The sequence below is a fragment of the Crocuta crocuta genome, unplaced genomic scaffold, assembly GCF_008692635.1.
Source record: "Crocuta crocuta isolate KB4526 unplaced genomic scaffold, BGI_CrCroc_1.0 scaffold96, whole genome shotgun sequence".
Lineage (NCBI taxonomy): Eukaryota > Metazoa > Chordata > Mammalia > Carnivora > Hyaenidae > Crocuta > Crocuta crocuta.
Genome location: NW_027531522.1, coordinates 7,143,017 through 7,164,600, shown reverse-complemented (window position 1 = coordinate 7,164,600; position 21,584 = coordinate 7,143,017). Strand labels below are relative to the sequence as shown.

Below are 21,584 nucleotides of genomic sequence, written 5' to 3'. Positions count from 1 at the left end.
AAAAGAACTCAAGCTGTTTCTGAATTTCAAACTTTTCTTTTTATGAAAACCTGAAGATGAATGGTTGGAGTTTTTGACCAAATACAGAATAATTTACAATGTGATAGCATGTACCAAATGATGTACTTTATATTTATAAAATGAGCTGCTTAAATATTTAAATAATTTATTATTTTATTGTAAATGTAAATAAGTGTCAAATCTTATTTTTAAGCCTAAACTCTTTAAAATAAATATAATTAATTTATTTCCTTGATAAATGAAAAATTTCTGTATATCTCATCGATGGTTTTTGTAGGTGAATACTTAGAAATAATAATTTAGCGCCTGTTGAATACTATTACCATTTGTATTGCTAGTAATATTATTTTCATAACACTTATATGTAAATAATAATAGAAAATAAATACAATCTCTCATATGACTCATTGATTATTTAGTTGCTTGGCATATGCTTTACCTTATGAAAATGAAGCAAGAGCAAACTTGTAATAATTGTCCACTTGTATCATTTTGACACCAGCGGTTCATCTAAATTATGTTTATATCATTATTCCAGGAAATACATCCTCAGAATGGTTTTCCATTATTGCAGGGACTTCACTTATGCCTCTGGCCATATCTGTAACAATCATTAATGTCATTACTTTCTACTTAATTAGGGTACAATTTTGGAGCAACTGTAGAGAAGAAGAGGTTTCTTAATTTTACTATCGAGTCTCTCAATGACATGATAATTAAATTTGATTTTCAATCCAGCTTTAAACTACCACGAGGGGCACCTGGGTGGCTTAGTTTGTTGAGTGTCCAACTTCGGCTCAGGTCATGATCTCACGGTTCTTGGGTTCGAGCCCCGTGTCCAGCTCTGTGCTGACAGCTGGCTTGGAGCCTGGAGCCTGTTTTGGATTCTGTGTCTCCCTCTCTCTCTGCCCCTCCCCCACTCATGCTCTGTCTCTCTCTATCTCAAAAATAAATAAACTATAAAAAAATTTCCTTTTTAAAATAAATAAACTACCTTGGAATAAACTCAGTAGCTAGGTTATCATAATCATAAATATCATTTTGTCATTCCTTTTGACAAATAGCAAAATGCCAAGTAGAGTAATAGAACACAGTGGTTCCCCGATTACACACTGTAACCTTGTCAGGCACTGTAGGACATTTATGAAAGCCCAGGAAATGTTCTACATTTATTTTATAGCCTTCTAAACACTAACAGTCCACTGGGATAGTCTGTACCGTACTATGTGGGAGAGCATCAGGGTTCTGCATTGTTCGCGGTGGTCCTGGGGAAAGCTGCGATTCTTGGATCCAGTTCTTTCTAGAGAAAATCACAGCAAACGATGAACCCCTTTGGATTTGTCATTGAATGGCCTACTTTGGTGGGCAAACCCAGTATAATGTTTTCCCTGGATACCATCTTTGCAAGGCTATAACTTTCTATGTTATAGGAGATAAACTGGGTTGTGGACTGCAGCCAAGAATAGTGTTATAGGGAGTATAATCACAATGAGCTATTTCTCTGGGTCATATAATGAAGTAAAACTATCAGTAGGACCATTTGCAAAAGCAGATGATATGGTTAAATGTTTCATTCTTTAAACAGAAATATATTGACCTAATGTGGATATGGGCCTGATTTTTGCCTGGTGTACTACATAAGTTTACTAAGGATTGCTCTGATTGTAACATGCTGACTATTGTTGTTAACAGCCCACTTCCTCTCCTTGGTCGCCAAAGTGGATTCTACTCCCTCAAACTTAAGAAGCAGAGTATTTCTTCCAACAAATACCCGACATGCCTGTCAGGTACTTGAAAACACACAGCGTTTTAAATACTTTTCACTTTTGGGCACTTCTGGTTTATAATCGATTGGACGTTCCTTATTTTTCACAGATTACATTTTACTACTTCTCCAGTCAAGCGAGTGGCAAATTAAGAGCCGGCCTTCAAACTACATGCGGTGGTCCCATGCAGCCTTTATGGCAGAACACAGCTGGGCTTCAGAATCAGTGGGAGAGAAATGTAATAAGGATCCAGAGCAAGCAGAAATTTCAGGTGTGTGCTTTCTAGTTCCTAACTTTATCATGGAAGGAAGAATGATAAAATACAGATGTTTAACAATAGGTGAATTAAAGTAGGATGACCCCTATCCCAGCTGGTCAAGGACTGAGGGATTTGCCAGGACTTTTCAAGCACCAGAGCCAGTCTTAGGAAATTGTGATGGTCAGTCACCCTAAAAGGCACTTTTTAAAAAATATTTATTTCTGAGAGAGAGAGAGAGACAGACAGACAGACAGACAGCGTGAGCAGGGGAGGGTCAGAGAGAGAGGGAGTCACAGACTGAAACAGGCTCCAGGCTCTGAGCTAGCTGTCAGCACAGAGCCCGACGCGGGGCTCAAACCCACGAACCAGAAGATCATGACCTGAGCTGAAGTTGGATGCTTAACCGATAAGCCACCCAGGTGCCGCCCGTAAAAGACACTTTTAAAGAAAGGTTTTAAATAAGTGTATAAAAACTAGAGTTGATACTTATTAACATATATTAATATATCAGTAAAGTATAACTTTCTAATGATATTTCTCTTACTATTCCAACCTTCTCTCTCTTTTCATTTCTTATTCTTAAGAATTACTTATCTTCCAGATATCACTCATGCTTTTGAAAGAACAGGGTTATATTGGGTAATGAGGAAGTGGACTATTTGATTTAAATACTAATTCCGAATGCTGTTGAAGTAGAATAATTGTCATATTCATTTCATGGTTAGACTCAAATTATTCAATACAGCCTTTATTTTCCAAAATAATTTTGAGAATGAAAGCCCAGGCAATCCCATAAAAGACAAACTTATTTATGCAGCCTAATAAAACTTATGTATGGTGGAAATTATAATCTAATGATTATTACCAGAGTTCTTGGTAAAGCATTGCATATTTTTACATTTGGAGAGCCAAGAAAAATTTCCCATTAAAAACAGGATCAAAGCATTTTATTCTGAATGAATTTGCTTTTTAAACCTGGTTTGCAGGCCAATTTAGCCAACTCGGCTCAAGCAAGTTTCCTTTATCATCTATTATTTGAATAGCATAATAATCAATTTTATAGTTTTGATACAGAGTAGAAAATCATCTGATAGGTGATGGATTTAGCACTTGCTTAAGTATAGGGATCGAATTGGATTGAATTTTAACTTCAGTTATTTTGAGTGGCTAAGAGGAAGGATGGGAAAATGAGTAGGAGTTCTGTTACAAAGTTGTATTGTGAGATGTGAGAATGGTACATTTTCTTAATTGATCTGCCATAAATTCACTGTAGTTTGAAATTTCAGGCTTTTATAAACTAAATGGGGATCCAAAGAGGATCCAAGAAAATTACTTAGTAGGTGATTAAATGACACGTAGATGATAAGACTTCAGAGGAACTGTATGGTCAGAAACACAGGTCTGTCATTTGAACTTTGCACTCTCTTGAAGTCAAATAGATTCGTGTGTGTTGGGTGGGGGCAGGGTATCTTAAGCCCTCAGGCATTTAAGTCTTCAGGTGAATGACTGATCCTTTTACTTAACAAAGACTCACTTGGGGCACTATGGATGCACTAGGTGAGATTCAGGGAATGTTCCTAGCACAGGTAAAGAAAAGATTTTTTTTCTCCCAGCTTTATTGAGATATAATTGACATATGTGTAATTTTAAGGTATATAATGTGATGATTTGATAAACCTGTAGTGTGGAATGATTACCACAGTAAAGTTAGTTAACATATCCATCAACAGTTTTTCATGGAGTAAAAACATTTAAGATCTATTCCCTTAACAACTTTCAAGTATATATATAATACAGTATTATTAGCTATATTGCACCATGCTTCTTATAAGAACTAACTCATTTTATAGTCGTAAGTTTGTAACCTTTGACCAACATTTCCCCATTTCCCACACCATGCAGATCCTGGCAACTAAAAATGACTTGGTTTGGGGGTGCTTGGGTGGCTCAGTCAGTTAAGCATCTGACTCTTGATTTCAGCTCAGGTCATGATCTCAGGGTCATGGGATCAAGCCCCATGTTGGGCTCTACACTGGGCATGGAGCCTGCTTAAGAGTCTCTTTTTCTCCCTCTGCTTCTCTCTCTCTCTCAAAAAAAATTCTGTTTCTATGAATTTGGCTTTTATAGATTCCATATATAAGTGAATGATAGAGTATTTGTCTTTCTCTGGCTTATTTCCCTTAGCATAATACCCTCGAAGTCTAGCCATATTGTCGTAAATGATATGATTTCCTTCTTTTCTTGGCTGACTTATTCCTTTGTGTGTATACACTACATTTTCTTTATCCATTCATCTGTCGATGGATACTCGGGTTGTTTCCATGTCTTGGTTACTGTGAATACTGTTTGAGTAAATATGAGAGTGCAGACATCCCTTTGCAATAGTGATTTCATTTCTGTTGATTACATATACCTAGAAGTGGGACAGGTGGATCATATGGTAGTTCTATTTTTAATTTTTTGAAGAACTTCCATACTGTTTTTCATAAGGGCTGCACCAGTTTACATTCCCACCAACAGCGAACTAGGGTCCCCTTTTCTTCATACCTTTGTAAACACATTATTTCTTGTCGTTTTGGTAACAACTATTCTAAGAGGTATGAAGTATGTGGTTTTGATTTTCATTTCCCTGATGATCAGTGATGTTGAGTATCTTTTCATGTACCCGTTGGGACATTTCTATGTCTTCTTTGGAACGATATCTATCTTTGGAATGATGTTCTCTAATCATTTTATATATGTGTATATGTGTGTGTGCATGGTTTCCTATGTATTTTGGGTATTAACCCCTTATATACACATTTTATATATGTGTATATGTGTGTGTGCATGAGTTTCCTATGTATTTTGGGTATTAACCCCTTATCTGATAAATGGTTTGCAAGGAGAAGATTTTTGGTAGGCATGTGGAAGGCAGACTAGATGTTCCTGGGTTTGAGGGTGTGTGTGCAGAATGAGAACTTTGAGTACCAATAATGCAACTAATTTTTTGTGGAGGTTCAGGTGTCAATAACCACTTGAGAAGTTTCTAGTTTATTTCTGAACACTTCTCTTTCTACTCCCCTCTGGCTTTCTGTCTTCTCTCACTAACAACAACAACAACAACAAAAGCAACCAACCAGAGCCAAGAGTGCTTTTGAGGGGACTGAGTCACACTGACTGGATGCTAAAGGATGGACTTGCTGAAGTCCCTTCTGCCTCTATGCCCGCAAACCCCTGAATGACAGAAATGGAATTTTATCTGCATGTGAACCTTGTCAGCATTTATACATCTTTCCCATTTTCGAAACAGAGTGGATGGTGAACGAGTCTTAACTTACCATTGTCTGTGCCTTTGTATCTTTGTCTCTGACTGAAGGTCAGGGTCTTTACTAGTAAGTAGCTCAACAGAGATCTGGATGTTGGGTAGAGCTGGAACCTGCTGTGTCTTGAGCGTTAAACCTTTTAAAACAACTTCCTTGTTGTTCTCAGTGTTCCATTCCCAAATGGTGCACTGCAGGGGTGGGTGATTAAATATGTGTAGCAGCTAGATATAAAACTTAAAACTCCCCTGTATATCACCTCCAGGGCCATTCAGCTGTAGCTGAGGCAGCATGGTTATTCACTTGAGTGCTTTAAAATGTAGCAGTGATTCCAGCACAAGCAGATGCATGTGCAGTATATTAACTTGTTTGCCAAAATACTTTATTGCCGATAGGAAAACCTTGCCTCTACCTTAGAAGCTTTGTAAAACTTAGGAAGCCATATGACTCTCTGGGGATCCTTGGGCTGCAGCAGTCTTTAAGACTGCAAGGTATGTTTTAGTTCTCTCCCATCAGCAAGGAAGCACAGGTTTGTATGCTTTTGTTTAGCTGAGGCGCAGAGATGCGCTGTGCGCGTGGTATTGCCCGACACCCGCCCCTAGCTTGGTCCTGGAAAGCTCTAGCGAGCGGCTAGTTGGAGGGCATTTTGTAATCAGCATCTCCAGACAGTGTCTGCTGCCTCATCAGTTTACAAGCCTCTGAGAATTATTCTGTTTTCTGCAATTTCCCCTCCGTGCTGCCTTCTGGCATTTTTAAAGCCAATCATGCTTCCTTTAGAAATATCCATATAAGAGATTTTAGTTTCAGTTGGAGCCTCACTTTGTAAGGGTTTATGGAAAACAAAAACAAAAACAAAAACAACACTTCTGGGGGCACCTGGGTGGCTCAGTTGGTTAAGTGTCTGATTTCGGCTCAGGTCATGATCTCCTAGTTCGTGCCTTCTTGCCCCTCATGGGGCTCTGTGCTGACAGCTCAGACTCTGGAGTCTGCTTTGGATTCTGTGTCTCTCTTCTGTCCCTCCTCTGCTCATACTCTGTCTCTCTTTCAAGATAAATAAACATTAAAAACAAAAAAACCCTCCTTTGCAAAAGCCTCTGGATATAGCTGTCATGTGGGGGCTTTATCACCTTTATCTGTAAAGTACTGGGTCCATTCCTTAATAAAATCGAAGCACGTTCATTATTGAGGGAATACTGCTACATAAACAAAGAATGGTATTTATGCATTTAGTCAACAAAGATAGCTGCATTGAAGAAAGTTTCAGAAGGTGTTTAAGGAATATTAATATCCAGTATTTCCTGATTACTTACTATGTGTAAGGCACTACGTTTAGTCCTTTGTATATATTGTTTTATTGACACTTCATGGCAGTCCTCTGAATCCGAATTATAATATACCCCACTGTTAACATGAGGATTACGAGCTTTAGAGAGTGCAATAACCTATTAAACCCCATCCAGATTGGATCCCAGTATAGTTTGATTTCATATCTCAATCATTTACTCACTGAACCATGATAATTTTTTTTTATCATATTAAAACATTATAAGGATTTATAAAAGACAGAAAAAACTCTGATTTCTAGATTTGGTCAAATACATTGCTTGTGACTCATTAAGCATTCTTTTGTCTGCTGTGTTGGATAAAACATTATTAAACATTATTCTACCAATTGACTGCTATTGCATTACTAAAATTATAGACGTAAGCAGTTAATTTTGCTATGGCCCTAAAATATTTGCAGAAGCAAAGACTAAACCAGGCTCAACATATAGCAGAAATGTAGTCTCAGATGCAAGTGACACCTTTTCTCATGCTCCTTTTCTTTGTTCCTGAAGAGAGCTTATGTATTCGTTTTATGGGTAGTAAGGAATGAATACTGTATTACTAAGTGTATCCCTGACCATGGCTTTCAAGTTGAATGTTTGGATTCTTAAAGTAAATGAGAAATTACTGCTTGGATTTTAAAAAATACTGCAGCGTTTTTCATATGCAATTATCTGCTTGTCAGTTCTCTGATATTCCATTTAGATATGCCAACAAGTACTTAGCAGTGTCCTCATCAGAAACCGTACATTTTATTAACACAGACAAAAGAGAAGGTATTCATAAAAATAAATAGAAATCATTAACTTAAAAAAATTCTACTCTCAAACTTAAATAAGAATCTGAGGTATTTTACCTCGTAATTCAAGAATATTGGGGCACTTGGGTGGCTTAGTTGGTTAAGCATCCAACTTTGGCTCAGGTCGTGATCTCATGGTTTGTGAGTTCGAGCCCTGCATTGGATGAGCTTGAGCCTCGCTCCCAGCTCCACGGTCTCTTCCTCTCTTTCTGCACCTCATGGGATTCTCAATCTCTCTCTCTCTCTCTCTCTCTGCCCCTCCCTTGCTCACTTGTGCACATACTCTTTCTCAAAAAAAAAAAAAAAAGGACATTTACTATGTGAACACATGATGGTAAAAAATTACTGTCATCTTTTTGTGTTTCGCATGTTCAAGAAATTACATTGAATGTACACTACTAATTAAGAAACATCTAATACAATAAATATAAGAGTTTCTGTTCATGTAGTTACTAGTGGCGTCCAAGTGATTTTGTATCTATTATTTGGGTCTGTCAAATTTCATCAGAGATTTAAATCAAGTGGCTTGTGTGCTGACCTCCTGCCTTCCTCAGAGCCCATCTTTGCTTAAAATGTTTGAGGTGAAAGCAGTTTGTCTATTATTTACCCTTGGATCAGCGCAGCTCATACTTGACTTTGTGATGTTGCCCAACTTCTAACTTTATTGTCTGTGTTATGTTATCTGCTTGTTTGCTACTCTTTGCTTGATTTCCCCTAACACAGTTAAAATGAGGTAGATGTTTGGAAACACTTACTTACCAAAGTTTTGAGGGAAAACAAGGAATGCTAGGTGTCACTTTTCTTAGAAATACAACTATCATACACAAACATGGCTTCTGACCACAGATCTCACTTTAAAAAAAAAACGATCTTGCGGTTCCACTTTCCTGAGCTAGTTCAACACATCCTTTTCAGGATCCCAACCAAAAATCTCTGGAACATCTTTCTGTTTAAATATATTTACCTAGAGTATCAAGTTATGCCTGATAGGTCTTATGTTTTATAGCTACGCAGACCCAATGGTGAAGTTCCCTACATTTAGAGAAATAGTGTTCTCCCTAAGACAAAACATTTCCTCTTGCTGCAACAGTGGGCTCAAATGGTGGCCAGTTTTCACTCTAACTTTCCTTAAGTTAGACTGAGTTAACGTATGATTTAATTGAATCAAACAAATATACATATTCCAAACTGAGGGAGGGAATTGAAGGTGAGAAGGTAACTTAAAAACCTTTTCATTAGATCAGGTGTGAAGATACAGGAGTAGAAGTAGGGACGGAAAGAAGAGAGGGCTTAACAGGTCTCGATGGACTGGAGGTGTAGCTGGAAGAGAAAGTGATTCTGTAAGTCGCTTTGGAATTTTGAGCATTGGAAAGTGGCAGTCTTCCGGTGCCTTTGTCAGAGAAGAGGAGTCAGGGGACAGGGGAAAACATTCCAGTTTGAGGGGAAAACATTATGATTTGGAAGGGACTTAGTGTCGTCTGGTGAAAATGTCCAGCAGGCTTTGGAGATATGGGCAGAGAGTTCAGGAGGGAAGTTGACATTTATAACATAAATTTGTATTTTATGAGCCTGGGTGACTGTTGAAACCCTGAAGATCAATGGGCTTGTGGGAAGAGTGTGGAGAAAGAAGAAAGAAGCTGGTGATTAGTTAACATTTATGTTTGCTTCTCTCTTTAAATATGGCTACCACAGGTGTGTTTCTAGTTTGGCAAGAACAAGGGAATGTATTTAATGGGAAAAGGCTTTTAAGAGGGATAAAATGTTAATCCGTAGAGAATAGAGTTTTTTAATCTATAAACACACTATTCATATAATAGATTAAATACTTTAATAACTCTGTGTTACAATAATAGCTAACACTTATTTAATGTGAACTATATACCAAGGGCTGATATACATGTAATAACCCATTTATCCTTGAGTAAATCTTGTCATCTAGGTAATAACTTATTATTTTTTATCAGTAACTTTATACAAAGAAGAAAAGTGAGGTACAGAGAAGTTAAATGACTTCTCCAAAGTCCTATCACTATTAAGTGGTATAGTTGGGATCCGAACCCAATTAGTCTGGTTCCAAATACATACTTTAATCACCGTGCTCTACTACCCTCACATAAAGCCATTCCTATATAACAGTCTTTCCCCCACCCCCCAAATAGGTTTTTATTAAACTGCAGAACAAAATTGCAACATGATTTTAAATGTTTGTAAATTAGGTCACAAAAGGATGCAAAATGTTTGCAGTATAACTCTTAGATTCACAAAACTACCTAGTCATCCATCGAAACCTTACACCAATACCAACATAAGATTATTCCATGATGATGAGTAGCCCAGGGACACCTGGGTGGCTCAGTCAGTGAAGCATCTGACTCTTGGTTTCGGGTCAGGTCATGATCTCACGGTTCATGGGTTTGAGCCCCACATCAGCCTCTGTGCTGAAAGCTACAGAGCCTGCTTAGGATTCTCCCTCTCCCTCTCTCTCTGCTCCTACCCTTACACCCACATCTCTCTCAAAACAAATAAATAAAGATTAAAAACAAAGAGTAGCCCCAGTATAATGACCAAAACCATATTAGCATCAGCAATAATGTTCAAGCATTAAGTAGGAAAAGAGACCTACTAATTTTCTTACCAAATGGATTCTACAAACTAAATCTTTAGAAACTGCCAAAGAATGACAAAAACTGCCAACCGAGGAGTTGGGTTTACAGACAATTCTGGAAGTAGTGTACTGAGAAAGTATCAATTAGTATGAATGCAAAACTCTCCCATTTTACTCATGACTCTGATACTAAGGTATTCTAAAGGGATTTTGAAACATTGATCTGCCTGGGTGCTACAAATAAACCTTGAGATTGAACTCTTTGTAACTATTATCTTCTAGATCTGGTATAAGGTTAGTCACACTTAATCCCCTTGCATATGTGTACCCCCCAAATCTAGTCTCTAGCAGAGGGTACACACATCTGAAATAAAAACATGTGGAGTTGGTTCCTACTGTTTGCTGAGTACTTTTCTCATCCTATTTCTTCTATTTTTGGTCAAAATTTTCTATTTCAAATGCATAACCAGCGTTCAACTTGTCAGATGCCAAGTGGGTGATTTTGCCTACACAATAATCTTTGATAGGCCTTTTCCAACATAGTCCTGCTTTACAAGTAGTCATGTTGTTATTCTGTTTTATGTGAAGAAAATTTGACTTTCCTAGGGCTATGTATTGACACATTACTCAATACATTGTGGATATTTCACGTCACATTTTTATTTTTATTTTATTTTATTCGTTTAAATGTTTATTTTTGAGAGAGAGAGCACATGGGAGGGGCAGAGAGAGAGAGAGGGGGAAATACAAAATCTGAAGCAGGCTCCAGGCTCTCAGCTGCTAGCACAGAGCCTGATGTGAGGCTCGAACTCACAAACCGTGAGTTTATGACCTGAGCCGAAGTCAGAGGCTTAACTGAATGGGCCACCCAGGCGTCCCCACATCATATTTTTAATAGTCTAGTACATCTGGTTTGAAAAGAAATATATCAGTACATCTTGTTATATAGGAAAGGAAAGAGAATGAAACACAGCAAAATGATCTGCTAGGGTCTACTATATTCAGAATAATGGATAAGCTAAAAAGAAGTGCTGAGATTTTGAAATAATAAGATGTTTATGTATAAACAAGGCTGAACAATGCCCACAAGTTTAATGCATCCATGAGTTAAGCCTCGGACGTCATTGGTATTCATTAGTGAGGTTGGGATAAAACTTTCCCACCCTACACACCAATTTTCAATTGATTTAAGTAAGTAGGAAATTGGAGAGTTGTTTCTTTCTAAGTTCTCAGATATATTATACCAGAATATTTCTTTTCTTAAAATTTTTAATGTTTTATTTATTTCTGAGAGAGAGAGAGAGAGAGAGAAATACCAGAATATTTCTTCTTGGTACATATATGGGCTGGCTTCACATCCCAATATCACATTCACTCATTTTAATAATAAGTCACTGAACAAACATCTCTAGTCACTGCCCCAAGTTTTGTTTAGATAATGGCAGAAAACACACAGGAGGATATAGCACAAGGACATCTAACACAAGGAGTAAAGAACCAGAATTGGAAATGGGGCACAGTTTGCAAAATGTAAAGAACCAGAGATCAAGAGGCAGCTGGGCCGAAGAGCTGGTAGATACTAAATAGTATTGAACACAGATGAACCAAACAGATGATTAGACAACGAAAACCAGATGAATACTGCTTCATTTTACAAACAGGTTACATAACCTGTGCTAGACATTTGAGATCCAGAGATGACTATATTTTCTTGTCCTTGAGAGTGTATGCTTAGGTCTCTTTCCACTTGGAATTGGGATGGTCCCTAAACTGCTTCTAGGAAGCAATATATTTTTTTATTGGTAGGCTCTGTGCTATAAGACTGTGAGACAGTGATGTCCCTTGCTTTGTGCTTTTGTCTTGTTTTTCTTGTGCAGGTTGTTTTTCAAGGTCAAATAATTTCAACTCCTGAACAAGATGAAGTCATAGCTCTTGATGATATATCTTTCAGTTCAGGCTGCTTGCCTGCAAATGGTAAGAACTTTCTCATTTTGATCCTTGTTATGTATATAAACTCAGTGCAATTTAAACATTGTGTAAACATTGTGTAATGATTTTCATCTGCTCTTTTTTTCCTTTTTTTTTTTTTTTTTGGTCTGATGTTTTAAAGTGGGCTATTTTACATTGCATAATAATGTCTAGGTTTATGCTAGAAGTGAAAATGGGCTATTTTCCCACTGACTCTGATGCCATAGAGAGCTAAAGGGGTAATTTAGTCTCAGATCTGAAACTTTGTAGCAATGTTTACACTGGCTAGTTAAATCTCACCAAGAGAACTTCCTGCCTTCTAGGAGCCTATGTGAAAACTGGCCCCCATAGGCTTGAAACTGTCTTCTTGGGGAATTGATTTAACTTTTCCACCAAAAGACAAATGAAGAGAGATATTGGATATAGTCTATTTTCTATTGAGGCTGAAACAACTCCATCAATAAGCCATGTATAGCGGGTCTGAAAAATGATCCATATTGGCCACTTGATTGTATTAAGTGAATAATATTCAATTTACCATGCACATTGTTCTCAATAGAAGAGTTTAATGTTAAAATTATCAACTGGTCAGGATAAGATTAATTTAGTCTAATAATCAAGCAAGAATCATATATATATGATTGCAGATACTTAATAGATTTTTTTCTTTTTTAAATGTTATTATACTGTAGTATGGTATAGCATAATAAAGATAGCTTTTTTGTAGAGAGGATTTTAAGTTCTAATTTAGTACAAAGATATGGTAGTTCTGGTAAATTATATTTCAAGAGCAGAAGAGTTGAGTCGATCTACCTAAAGGAGACCAAGGAATCTTGATAAAGGATATCTGTATTATGCTTGGATTTTCTTATCATACCACTTCTGCTGGTATGATAAGAGTGTTTATAGGAATGTGTCCCTTGCTACTTGGACCATGGTAGAGTTTTATGGGACCTGATGACAGCTCTTTCCACATTGGAACACATGAAGATTTCTTTTATCTTTAAATTATCAGTTCTTGGTCTATATTAGGTAAGAAATCACTATATGATAAGTTGAAATACAGATACATTGAAATGCAGAACTTGAAGGGAGCAGACTGTAACTTCCACCTGTTCCTAGAAGTAAATAATTGAAGTATGAATCTTAATGTCTTTTCACCAACAGAAGATAACGTTTATTGGATTTATCAGAGGGGCAGCAACGTATCTGTATAGCATACACTGTTGACTGCAAGCAACACAGACTCAGCTATTGACTGCTCTACCATCCAGTCCCCCTAATGCTCTCTCTTCTGTTACCCTGCATGGTGTTCCTGGGTCCAGAGCACGGCCAGCTCACGCTTGATTTTTGATGAGGCAGCTAGTCCCTAACCGTGATCATTTCAGCAGTATCTTTATATATCCCATTTTTATAGTTTCTGCAGAAACTGAGGTCTGGCAAACTAAATGATACCCAACTAGTCCTCTTTATTGCTCAGTCTAGCTTAATCACCCCAAAAGAAAATAAGGAATGAGATCAGCCCTTGGCCTGACTTTCCTCATTGCAAGGAAGATTAGGAACTGGCTGCTGCTATTGAAGCTTTGTTTGCATTACAAATGTACACCGGAGCAGGCTGGGGTTGTGCCTGGGCCTTGACATCGCCTGTTATAGGAATCTGCTATCATTTCAGATATGACCTTTCTCTCCATCTCTGGACCTGGGAACCAAAGCCATTTCCTTAATTACCTGTGATCCATATACTAGGACAAAGGCCAATGTAGATGGGCCATGATAAATATTCAGAAGACAAATGCCAGATTTTTAGTGAGCACTTAAAAGAGCCCTAATGCAATCACTCTGATGCTCACTCTCAGGCGTGAGGACATCAGCAAGTTGGGCATCCAATGAAAGGTTGTGTCCAAATAGAAAAATATTGGTGTCTGCAATTTCTAAGACAATAGTTCCAGATAATATTATAACCATATTGTTTTTGAGGTGGTGCGGAAATAAAATTTACTGAAGATGAGGCATGAATTTTAAAGCTACATTATTGGCCAGGCTTTTCACATGGATATTCAATTTATACAACATCACTAGGTTTGGGGCTAGAGAAGATTTTGAAATCCCAAACCGAAGTCTTCATGAATATGGATGCATGGACCTAGATCTAGGGAAGGAAGTTGTATGTTATGAGCCAAGATATTTCTACACGTGGAAGAACAAATGAATAGACATTGGGGATTTAGAAGAGTGGCAACTTTAATTGTAGGCCTTATGTTTTATGGGGCATTGGGAAAGGGTACCATCCCTTCGGAGAACTGCAAAGGAATTAGTCCGTATTTAGAAAAAGCCAGTATAGTGATCTTGCTGCTTGTGGGTTCAAGCCCCACGTCAGGCTCTGTGCTGATAGCTCAGAGCCTGGAGCCTGCTTCTGATTCTGTGTCTTCCTCTCTCTCTGCCCCTCCCCGACTCACAGTATGTCTCTCTCTCTCAAAAAAAAAAAAAAAAGACATTAAAATAATTAAAAGAAAGAGTAAAAGCTAGTATTCATTCAGGTAAGATCCCACAGTATGTTCTTTTTAAAAAAAATTTTTTATGTTTATTTATTTTTGAGAGTAAGACAGAGTGTGAGCAGAGGAGGGGCAGAGAGAAGGAGACACAGACTATGGAACAGGCTCCAGGCTCTGAGTTGTCAACGCAGAGTCTAACATGGGGCTAGAACCCACAGACCGCGAGATCATGACCTGAGAGGAAGTCGGATGCATAACCAACTGAGCCACCCAGGTTGCCCCCAAAGCATGTTCTTTCAAAGTGAGGGTGCAAGGAGTTTTACTTTTTATTCTTCAAATAGAATGAGGGTTGGCGGCACATTTAAACTTTTGGGAGGAAAACACAGCAGCATGAAGACTAATAATGGAGAAAAAGAATAAAGTGTCATGGAATAGGATTAGCACTTGGATGGAGTTGCATTTTGTAAATGGTAGGAATGTGAGCTATGATAAAATTATGTAACATTAAATTTGCAAATGATGCTCTCCAGTCAAGTTCAGATGCTATCATGATAGGCTAACCCTAGTCCATCCCCAGAATCGCAAAGAGGAGTGATTGATTCTAGGCTTTACTCCAGACCTCCTAGATGGGAATCACTGAGGATAAGGCCTACTTTAAATCAGGTGCTCAGGACACTCTTTGCGGACAGTTTAAGGACCAAAGTAGCATTTGTCTACCACGCAGCCTGGTCTCTGGATTGCTGCACTCGTGGTGACTGCCCTGAGACAGAGTTCTGGCTGCCTAGAATCTGTCATTTCAGGGTCACGTGGGCCCGATGGTGATGATCAGGGTGCATCTGAGACATGCTGGCACAAGTCCACTCAACGTCTTCCCCACATCGCAGTCAGAAATCTTACCCCGGTGGGGAGTGGAGTTAGGAATGCACGTGGATGCAAGAAAAGAGACAAATTTTCTTAGGCGGCTTAAGAAAAAGAAGAGATGGACAGTCATGGCATAGATTTTTCAACTTGAATACTATTAAAGTCAAGGACTAAGGGATTTCCTTGGTATTTGCTTCATGCTTGCTACCTTATGTTCTTATAGTGACTGTTGAGACTCTATACATCTCCCATCCAAGGTAACAGGAAGACAGAAATGGGAAAGAGCAATGTTTTTGGCCATGCCATTGGCTAGATGATTGTCACATGGGTAACCTTAGTTGATAGCGAGACTAATAAAATTGAGTATTTGGATTCAGCCTCTGTAATAGAGGCAGACAAGGAGAACAGGTTTAGGAGCTGAGTGAGCAAACATATTTTCTGAAGAAACTCAACATCAGCATACTTAGAAGTGCATTCCAGCTTTCTTTCAAAATCTCTTCCTTGCCTAAATTTCCCTCTTAAGATTAAGTAGCCTAGGGGTCATTCTTCTTAAATCATTCTCCCCTTTTCTTCCCCCTGTATTAATTTGGTCAAAAAAGAACATTGAGGGCATATCCTTATATTTTTCATTTTCTTTTTTTTTTTAATTTTTTTTAATACTTTATTTATTTCTAGGAGAGAGAGAGACAGTGTGAGCAGGGGAGGGTCAGAGAGAGAGGGAGTCACAGACTCCGAAACAGGCTCCAAGCTCTGAGCTGGCAGTCAGCACAGAGCCCGACACGGGGCTCAAACCCACGAACCGCGAGATCATGACCTAAGTGAAAGTCGACGCTTAACCGACTAAGCCACCCAGGCGCCCCCTTATATTTTTCAAATTGTCTGCTCTTATTTATCATTATCGTGTATCCAACCATGATTTCGTTTAAGTGCATATTTTTTTTTCTGCTGGATTTTAAAAACTTCTGGTTTTGATCTACTCTAATATCCAGTATCATCTACTGTTCACCAGATTATACTTTCTAACATTCAATATGACAAATCTCTACTTTGTTAAAATCTGTCAGTAACTCTTATTGCCTCCTGGATAGAATTCAAATTTCTAATGAATTCTCACAAATTCACATTTTCAAGCTCGCCATGACCCTGCACTTGCACACCAGTCCAAATTCCTCCTTTATAGTCCTCTGAGAACCCAACTATTTGGGAATTCAAATGCATTATTCTTCTTTCCTCTGAGCTATATGTGCTCCATTTCACAGAACACAGATTTAAATAGAATATCATGGGACTAATTTTTTTTAGCAATACTTATATGTATGCTAAGAATATATGTGATTTTTCAGTTTCTGTTCTAACATCAGAAATGAAGGTATCTCCTCAAGCTATTTAATGTGATTTTATCTGGGACATAATCTGGACCAAGAATTTCCTGTATTTTAGTGAAAACACAGATGTTTTTGTCATTTTACATCAGAAATATAGGACTTAGGAAGCAGTAATAGTTGGAAATGAGTGCTCTAATGTAGCTATCTTTTGATAGATCATTTTGGCTTATAAAAATGTTTCTTATAAAAATAGTAAGGTATACTGACAAGACTCCTTTATTTTTTATGTCTTCAAACTATTGTGCTTTCAAGATTTTGTTCTGAGTTTTTTAAAATGAGGGAGCAATTCAATGAACCATGCCTTTTATTTTCCGGATTCTGGTGCTTTGACATATGCGGGCCTTGCTGACCCTGGAGAGATTGTCTCTTCCAAGGTTAGCCAATTCCTAGAGCTACAAAAACCAGCTCGCCCTACAGTGTACTTTTCAAATACCTAGCAATCCATCCAGAGCCTACATTCCCAACCACCTCTTTGGGCTCTCATACTCTGGGCACATTGCACCTGCCGTAATCACCCCAGGGTCACTGTATTAGTATCGTATGGTTGCCATAACAAAGTACCTCCAACTAGGTGGTTTAAGCAACAGAAGTAGATTTTCTCATGACTCTGGATGTCCAAAATCAGGATGTCAACAAGTCTGATTTCTTTTGAGTCTTACCTCCTTATCTTGTGGATGGCAATCTTCTCCCTGTTTTCATATGGTCTTCCTTGTGTATGTATCTGTCTCTTAAACTCACCTTATAAGGACCCCGGCCATATTTAATTAAGGCCCACCCACTTGACCTCATTTTCTGTTAGTTACCCCTTTACAGACCCTGTCTCCAAGTACGGTCACATAATGAGGTAGTAGAGTTTGGACTTCAACATGTGAATTGGTGGGTCATGGGAGATGATTCATCCTGTAATATCAAGGTACCAGACAATAAAGGACAGTCCCTTGGCCATCGAGCACCCTAAAATGATTCCCACCGGCCAACTCTAAGCCTACATTCCCTACCTCACTGGTTCTTTCCCGCAGGAACCACCATAAAGGCCCTGGCCCATATTTGCCCTCTCTCCCTGTGCCTTCTGACCAAACCGGGTGCTTTCCCATGGCTTCCCCCCACCCCCAGCTCACTGCGTGCTGCCTGGGTAAGTCAGCAAAACAAACCATCTTTTCAATGGCAGTTATCTTCTGATGCATTGGGGTTTACATTCCTAAATAATAATAAAAGCTATGTTTTGAAGTTTGCATGTTAGAATCAGTGGGAGGGGGAATTAATAACTGCTCACATGTAAGAATCACTTACTGCTTTAGTAATGAACTAAATTATAGCAGTGCTGAGGGTTTCAATGTAGCATAGCAGCATTCCATTGATGGCGGGTCAGATAGTTTGTTTTTTCAACGCTGCCTTAACGTTCACTTCCTGCTTGTGCAGAGCCTCAAGGTCACCCACACATGAGAGAATAGAGTCTTCAAGGGTCTTTCTTGGATATGTGCATAAACTTGCACTGTCTCTATATATCCTGGGGTGGGACAGAGCTTTTCAAAGCCTCCTTTGGACATCTCATCCCATGGCTTTTTGCTTTAAGTTTTTTGGTCAGCTCCTTGTTTGTCAGAGACAGTTTGCAACAGCTGTCTCCAGGTAGAGATGGTATCAACTAATTGCCTCCGGGAAAAGGCTCTTTTTGACGAGTGAGCTCAGAATCAGGTCAAATAAAGCCAAAATAAAGCTGCCGGGCTGCTGGTTTTCATGGCCATCACAATTCCAAGGATTTCTCAACAAACCAGAAACATTGAAATAAAAACCATGCCCACACACATCATAATCAAACTTCTGAGAATCAACAGTAAAGAAAAATATGTAAGAGTGAACAAAGGTAAATAACACATGCCATTCAGGAACTCATTAATGCTGTTATTATTGTCTTTATTGATAGTGTTTGTTTGCTCAGTGAATGTTATGAGCCGAATTGTGTCCACCTTCCAAAATTCATATATTGAAATCCTTACTCCCAGTACCTTAGAATGCAAATGTATTTGTAGATGGGTCCTTTAAAGAGGTAAATTAAGTTAAAGTGGGGTCATATGGGTGGGCCCTAATCCAAAGTGACCAGTGTCCTTTTAAGAAGGAGAGAGTCAAACAAACACACAGAAGGAAGACCACATGAAAGCACAGGGAGAAGGCCTTTTTAACAGATGGTGTTGGGAGAATTGGACAGCAACNAAAAAAAAAAAAAAAAGAAAGCACAGGGAGAAGATGGCCATCTGCAAGGCCAAGGGAGTGGCCCTCAGAAGCATCCAACCTTGCTGACACCTTGATATTGGACTTCTAGCTTCCAAAATCATGAGAAATTCATAGAAGTAAACATAGGTAGTCAAGTCTTTGACACTGGCCTTTGCAGTGTTTTTCTAGATATGTCTTCTCAGGCAAGGGAAGCACAAACAAAAATAAATTACTTGGGCTACACAAAAATGAAAAGCTTTTACTCACGGAGGGAGACCATAAACTAAATAAAAAAGGCAACCTAATGAGTAGAAGAAGATATTTGCAAATAGTATATTCAATAAAGGGTTAATAGTAAAATATGTAAAGAACTTATACAACCCAAGACTAAAAAAAGACAATAAACCAATTAATAAATGGCCAGAGGACCTGAAAAGACATTTTTCTAAAGAAGACATACAGATGGCCAACTGACATGAAAAATGTTCAAGATCACTAATCATCCAGGAAATGTAAATCAAAAACTGTAGTGAAATATCATTTACACCTGTCAGAATGGCTAAAATCCAAAATGACAAGAAATAACAAGTATTGATGAAAACATGGAGAAAAAGGAACTCTCATATGCTGCTGGTGGAAACATAAATTGGTGCAGTCATTGTGGAAAACAGTATGGGGATTCCTCAAAATATTAAAAATAGAAGTACCATATAATCCAGTAATTCCACTACTGGGTATTTACCCAAAGTAAACAAAAACAGTAATTTGAAAAGCTCTATGCACCTCTATGTTTATGGCAGCATTATTTACAAAGCCAAGATATGGAGGCAACCTGTGTCCATCAATAAATTGATAAAGATTATATATATATGAATATTATGCAGCTATGACAAAAGATGGTATAACAAAGGATAAGATCTTGCTATATGTGACAACATGGATGGACTAGGAGGTATTATGCTAATTGAAATAAATCAGACAGAGAAAGATAAATACCATATAATTTCACTTATATGTGGAATCTAAGCAAAATAAACAAACGAAGAAACAGAAAACATAAAGTGTCCATAAATACAGAGAACAAACTGATGGGTGTTTGAGGGATGGAAGGATGGGTAAAATGGGTGAAGGGGAGTGGCAGATATAGGCTTCCATTATAGAATGAATAAATCATGAAGTTAAAAAGTACATAGGGAATATAGTCCATTGTATTTTAGTAGAGTTGTATGGTGATAGATGGCAGCTACACTTGTGAGCATTAATACAGAGAAATGTTGAATTTCTCAAAACTACACTCAAAACTAATGTAACATCATGTGTCAACTACACTTTAAAAAAAATTAACAGTTTTTTCATTTTTGAGGGAGAGAGAGAGTACAAGTTGGGTGGGGGCAGAGAGAGAGGGAGACACAGAATCCAAAGCAGGCTCCAGGCTCTGAGTCAGCAGAGAGGCTGATGTGGGGCTCAAACCCATGAGCCGTGGGATCATGACCTGAGCCGAAGTCAGTTGCTTAACCGATAAAGCCACCCAGGTGTCCCTCAACTACACTTTTTAAAAAAAGAATAAATGAACAATTAAAAAAAACTAAAGGGATTAAAAGAGATAAACAATGTAATTAAAAGGAGGGTGGAAGGCAGCTATGCTCACCACTATACCACCAATGCCCACTGCTAATTAAAAGGAGGGTGGAATGGCTATATTAATGTCCAACAAAATGTGCTTCAGAGCATGGAAAATTAATAGGCATAAAGAGGATTAGTATATAATGATAAAAGTGTAAATTCAATAAGACAGAACACCTAAGTATGTATATACCTAAAAACAGTACTCCAAAATACATGAAGCAAAACTGGTAGAACTAAAAGAAGAAATAGACAAACCTACAATTATACAAGGAGACTTGCATACACATCTCTCAGTAATCAACAGAAAAAGTATACAAAAAAATCAGCAAGAATTTGCAAAATCTGTGGGGAAGAAACCCCAGCATTTCTGTGGATCCACGAAAGGCCCCATATAGCCAAGGCAATTCTGAGAAAGAAGAGCAAAGCAGTATACTTCCTGATTTTAAATTATACTACAAAACTGTACTAATTAAAACAGTTTTGTACTGGCATAAAAAATAACACATAGATCAATGAAACAGAATAGAAAACCCAGAAATAAAACACTGCATATAGATCAACTAATATTTGATAGGGAGTCCTGAATACTTAATAGAGAAGGATAGTCTCTTCACTAAATGGTGTTGGGAAAATTGGACCTTATACCACTTGTGAAAATTAACCATAAAATGATTAAAGACTTATACATAAGAACTGAAACCATAAACCTCTTAGAAGAAAGAGTGGGAGAAAAATTCTAGGACATCAATCTGGCAACATCTTTTTTTTTTTGTATGTGACACTGAAAACACAAGCAACAAAAGACACAATCAACCAGTGGGACTAGACATCAAACTAAAAAGCTTCTGCACAGCAAAAGAGACAAACAAGAAACAAAATGAGAAGGCAATCTATGGAAAGGCAGAAAATTATCTACCTACTTGATAACTGACATTTTTAAAATGTAATCTAAGGGGCGCCTGGGTG

At 38.0% G+C, this 21,584-nt stretch overlaps 1 protein-coding gene across 1 annotated transcript in view; it reads left to right on the top strand.

The window, feature by feature from the left end:
• MALRD1 (MAM and LDL receptor class A domain containing 1) overlaps positions 1–21,584 on the top strand; it is a 757,419-nt gene that overhangs the window by 34,724 nt on the left and 701,111 nt on the right. Inside the window, exons 4-6 of the mRNA XM_077772480.1 lie at positions 1,714–1,808; positions 1,897–2,058; positions 11,956–12,052. Coding sequence (XP_077628606.1) covers positions 1,714–1,808; positions 1,897–2,058; positions 11,956–12,052 — 354 coding nt within the window. The remainder of the gene's footprint in view (positions 1–1,713; positions 1,809–1,896; positions 2,059–11,955; positions 12,053–21,584) is intronic.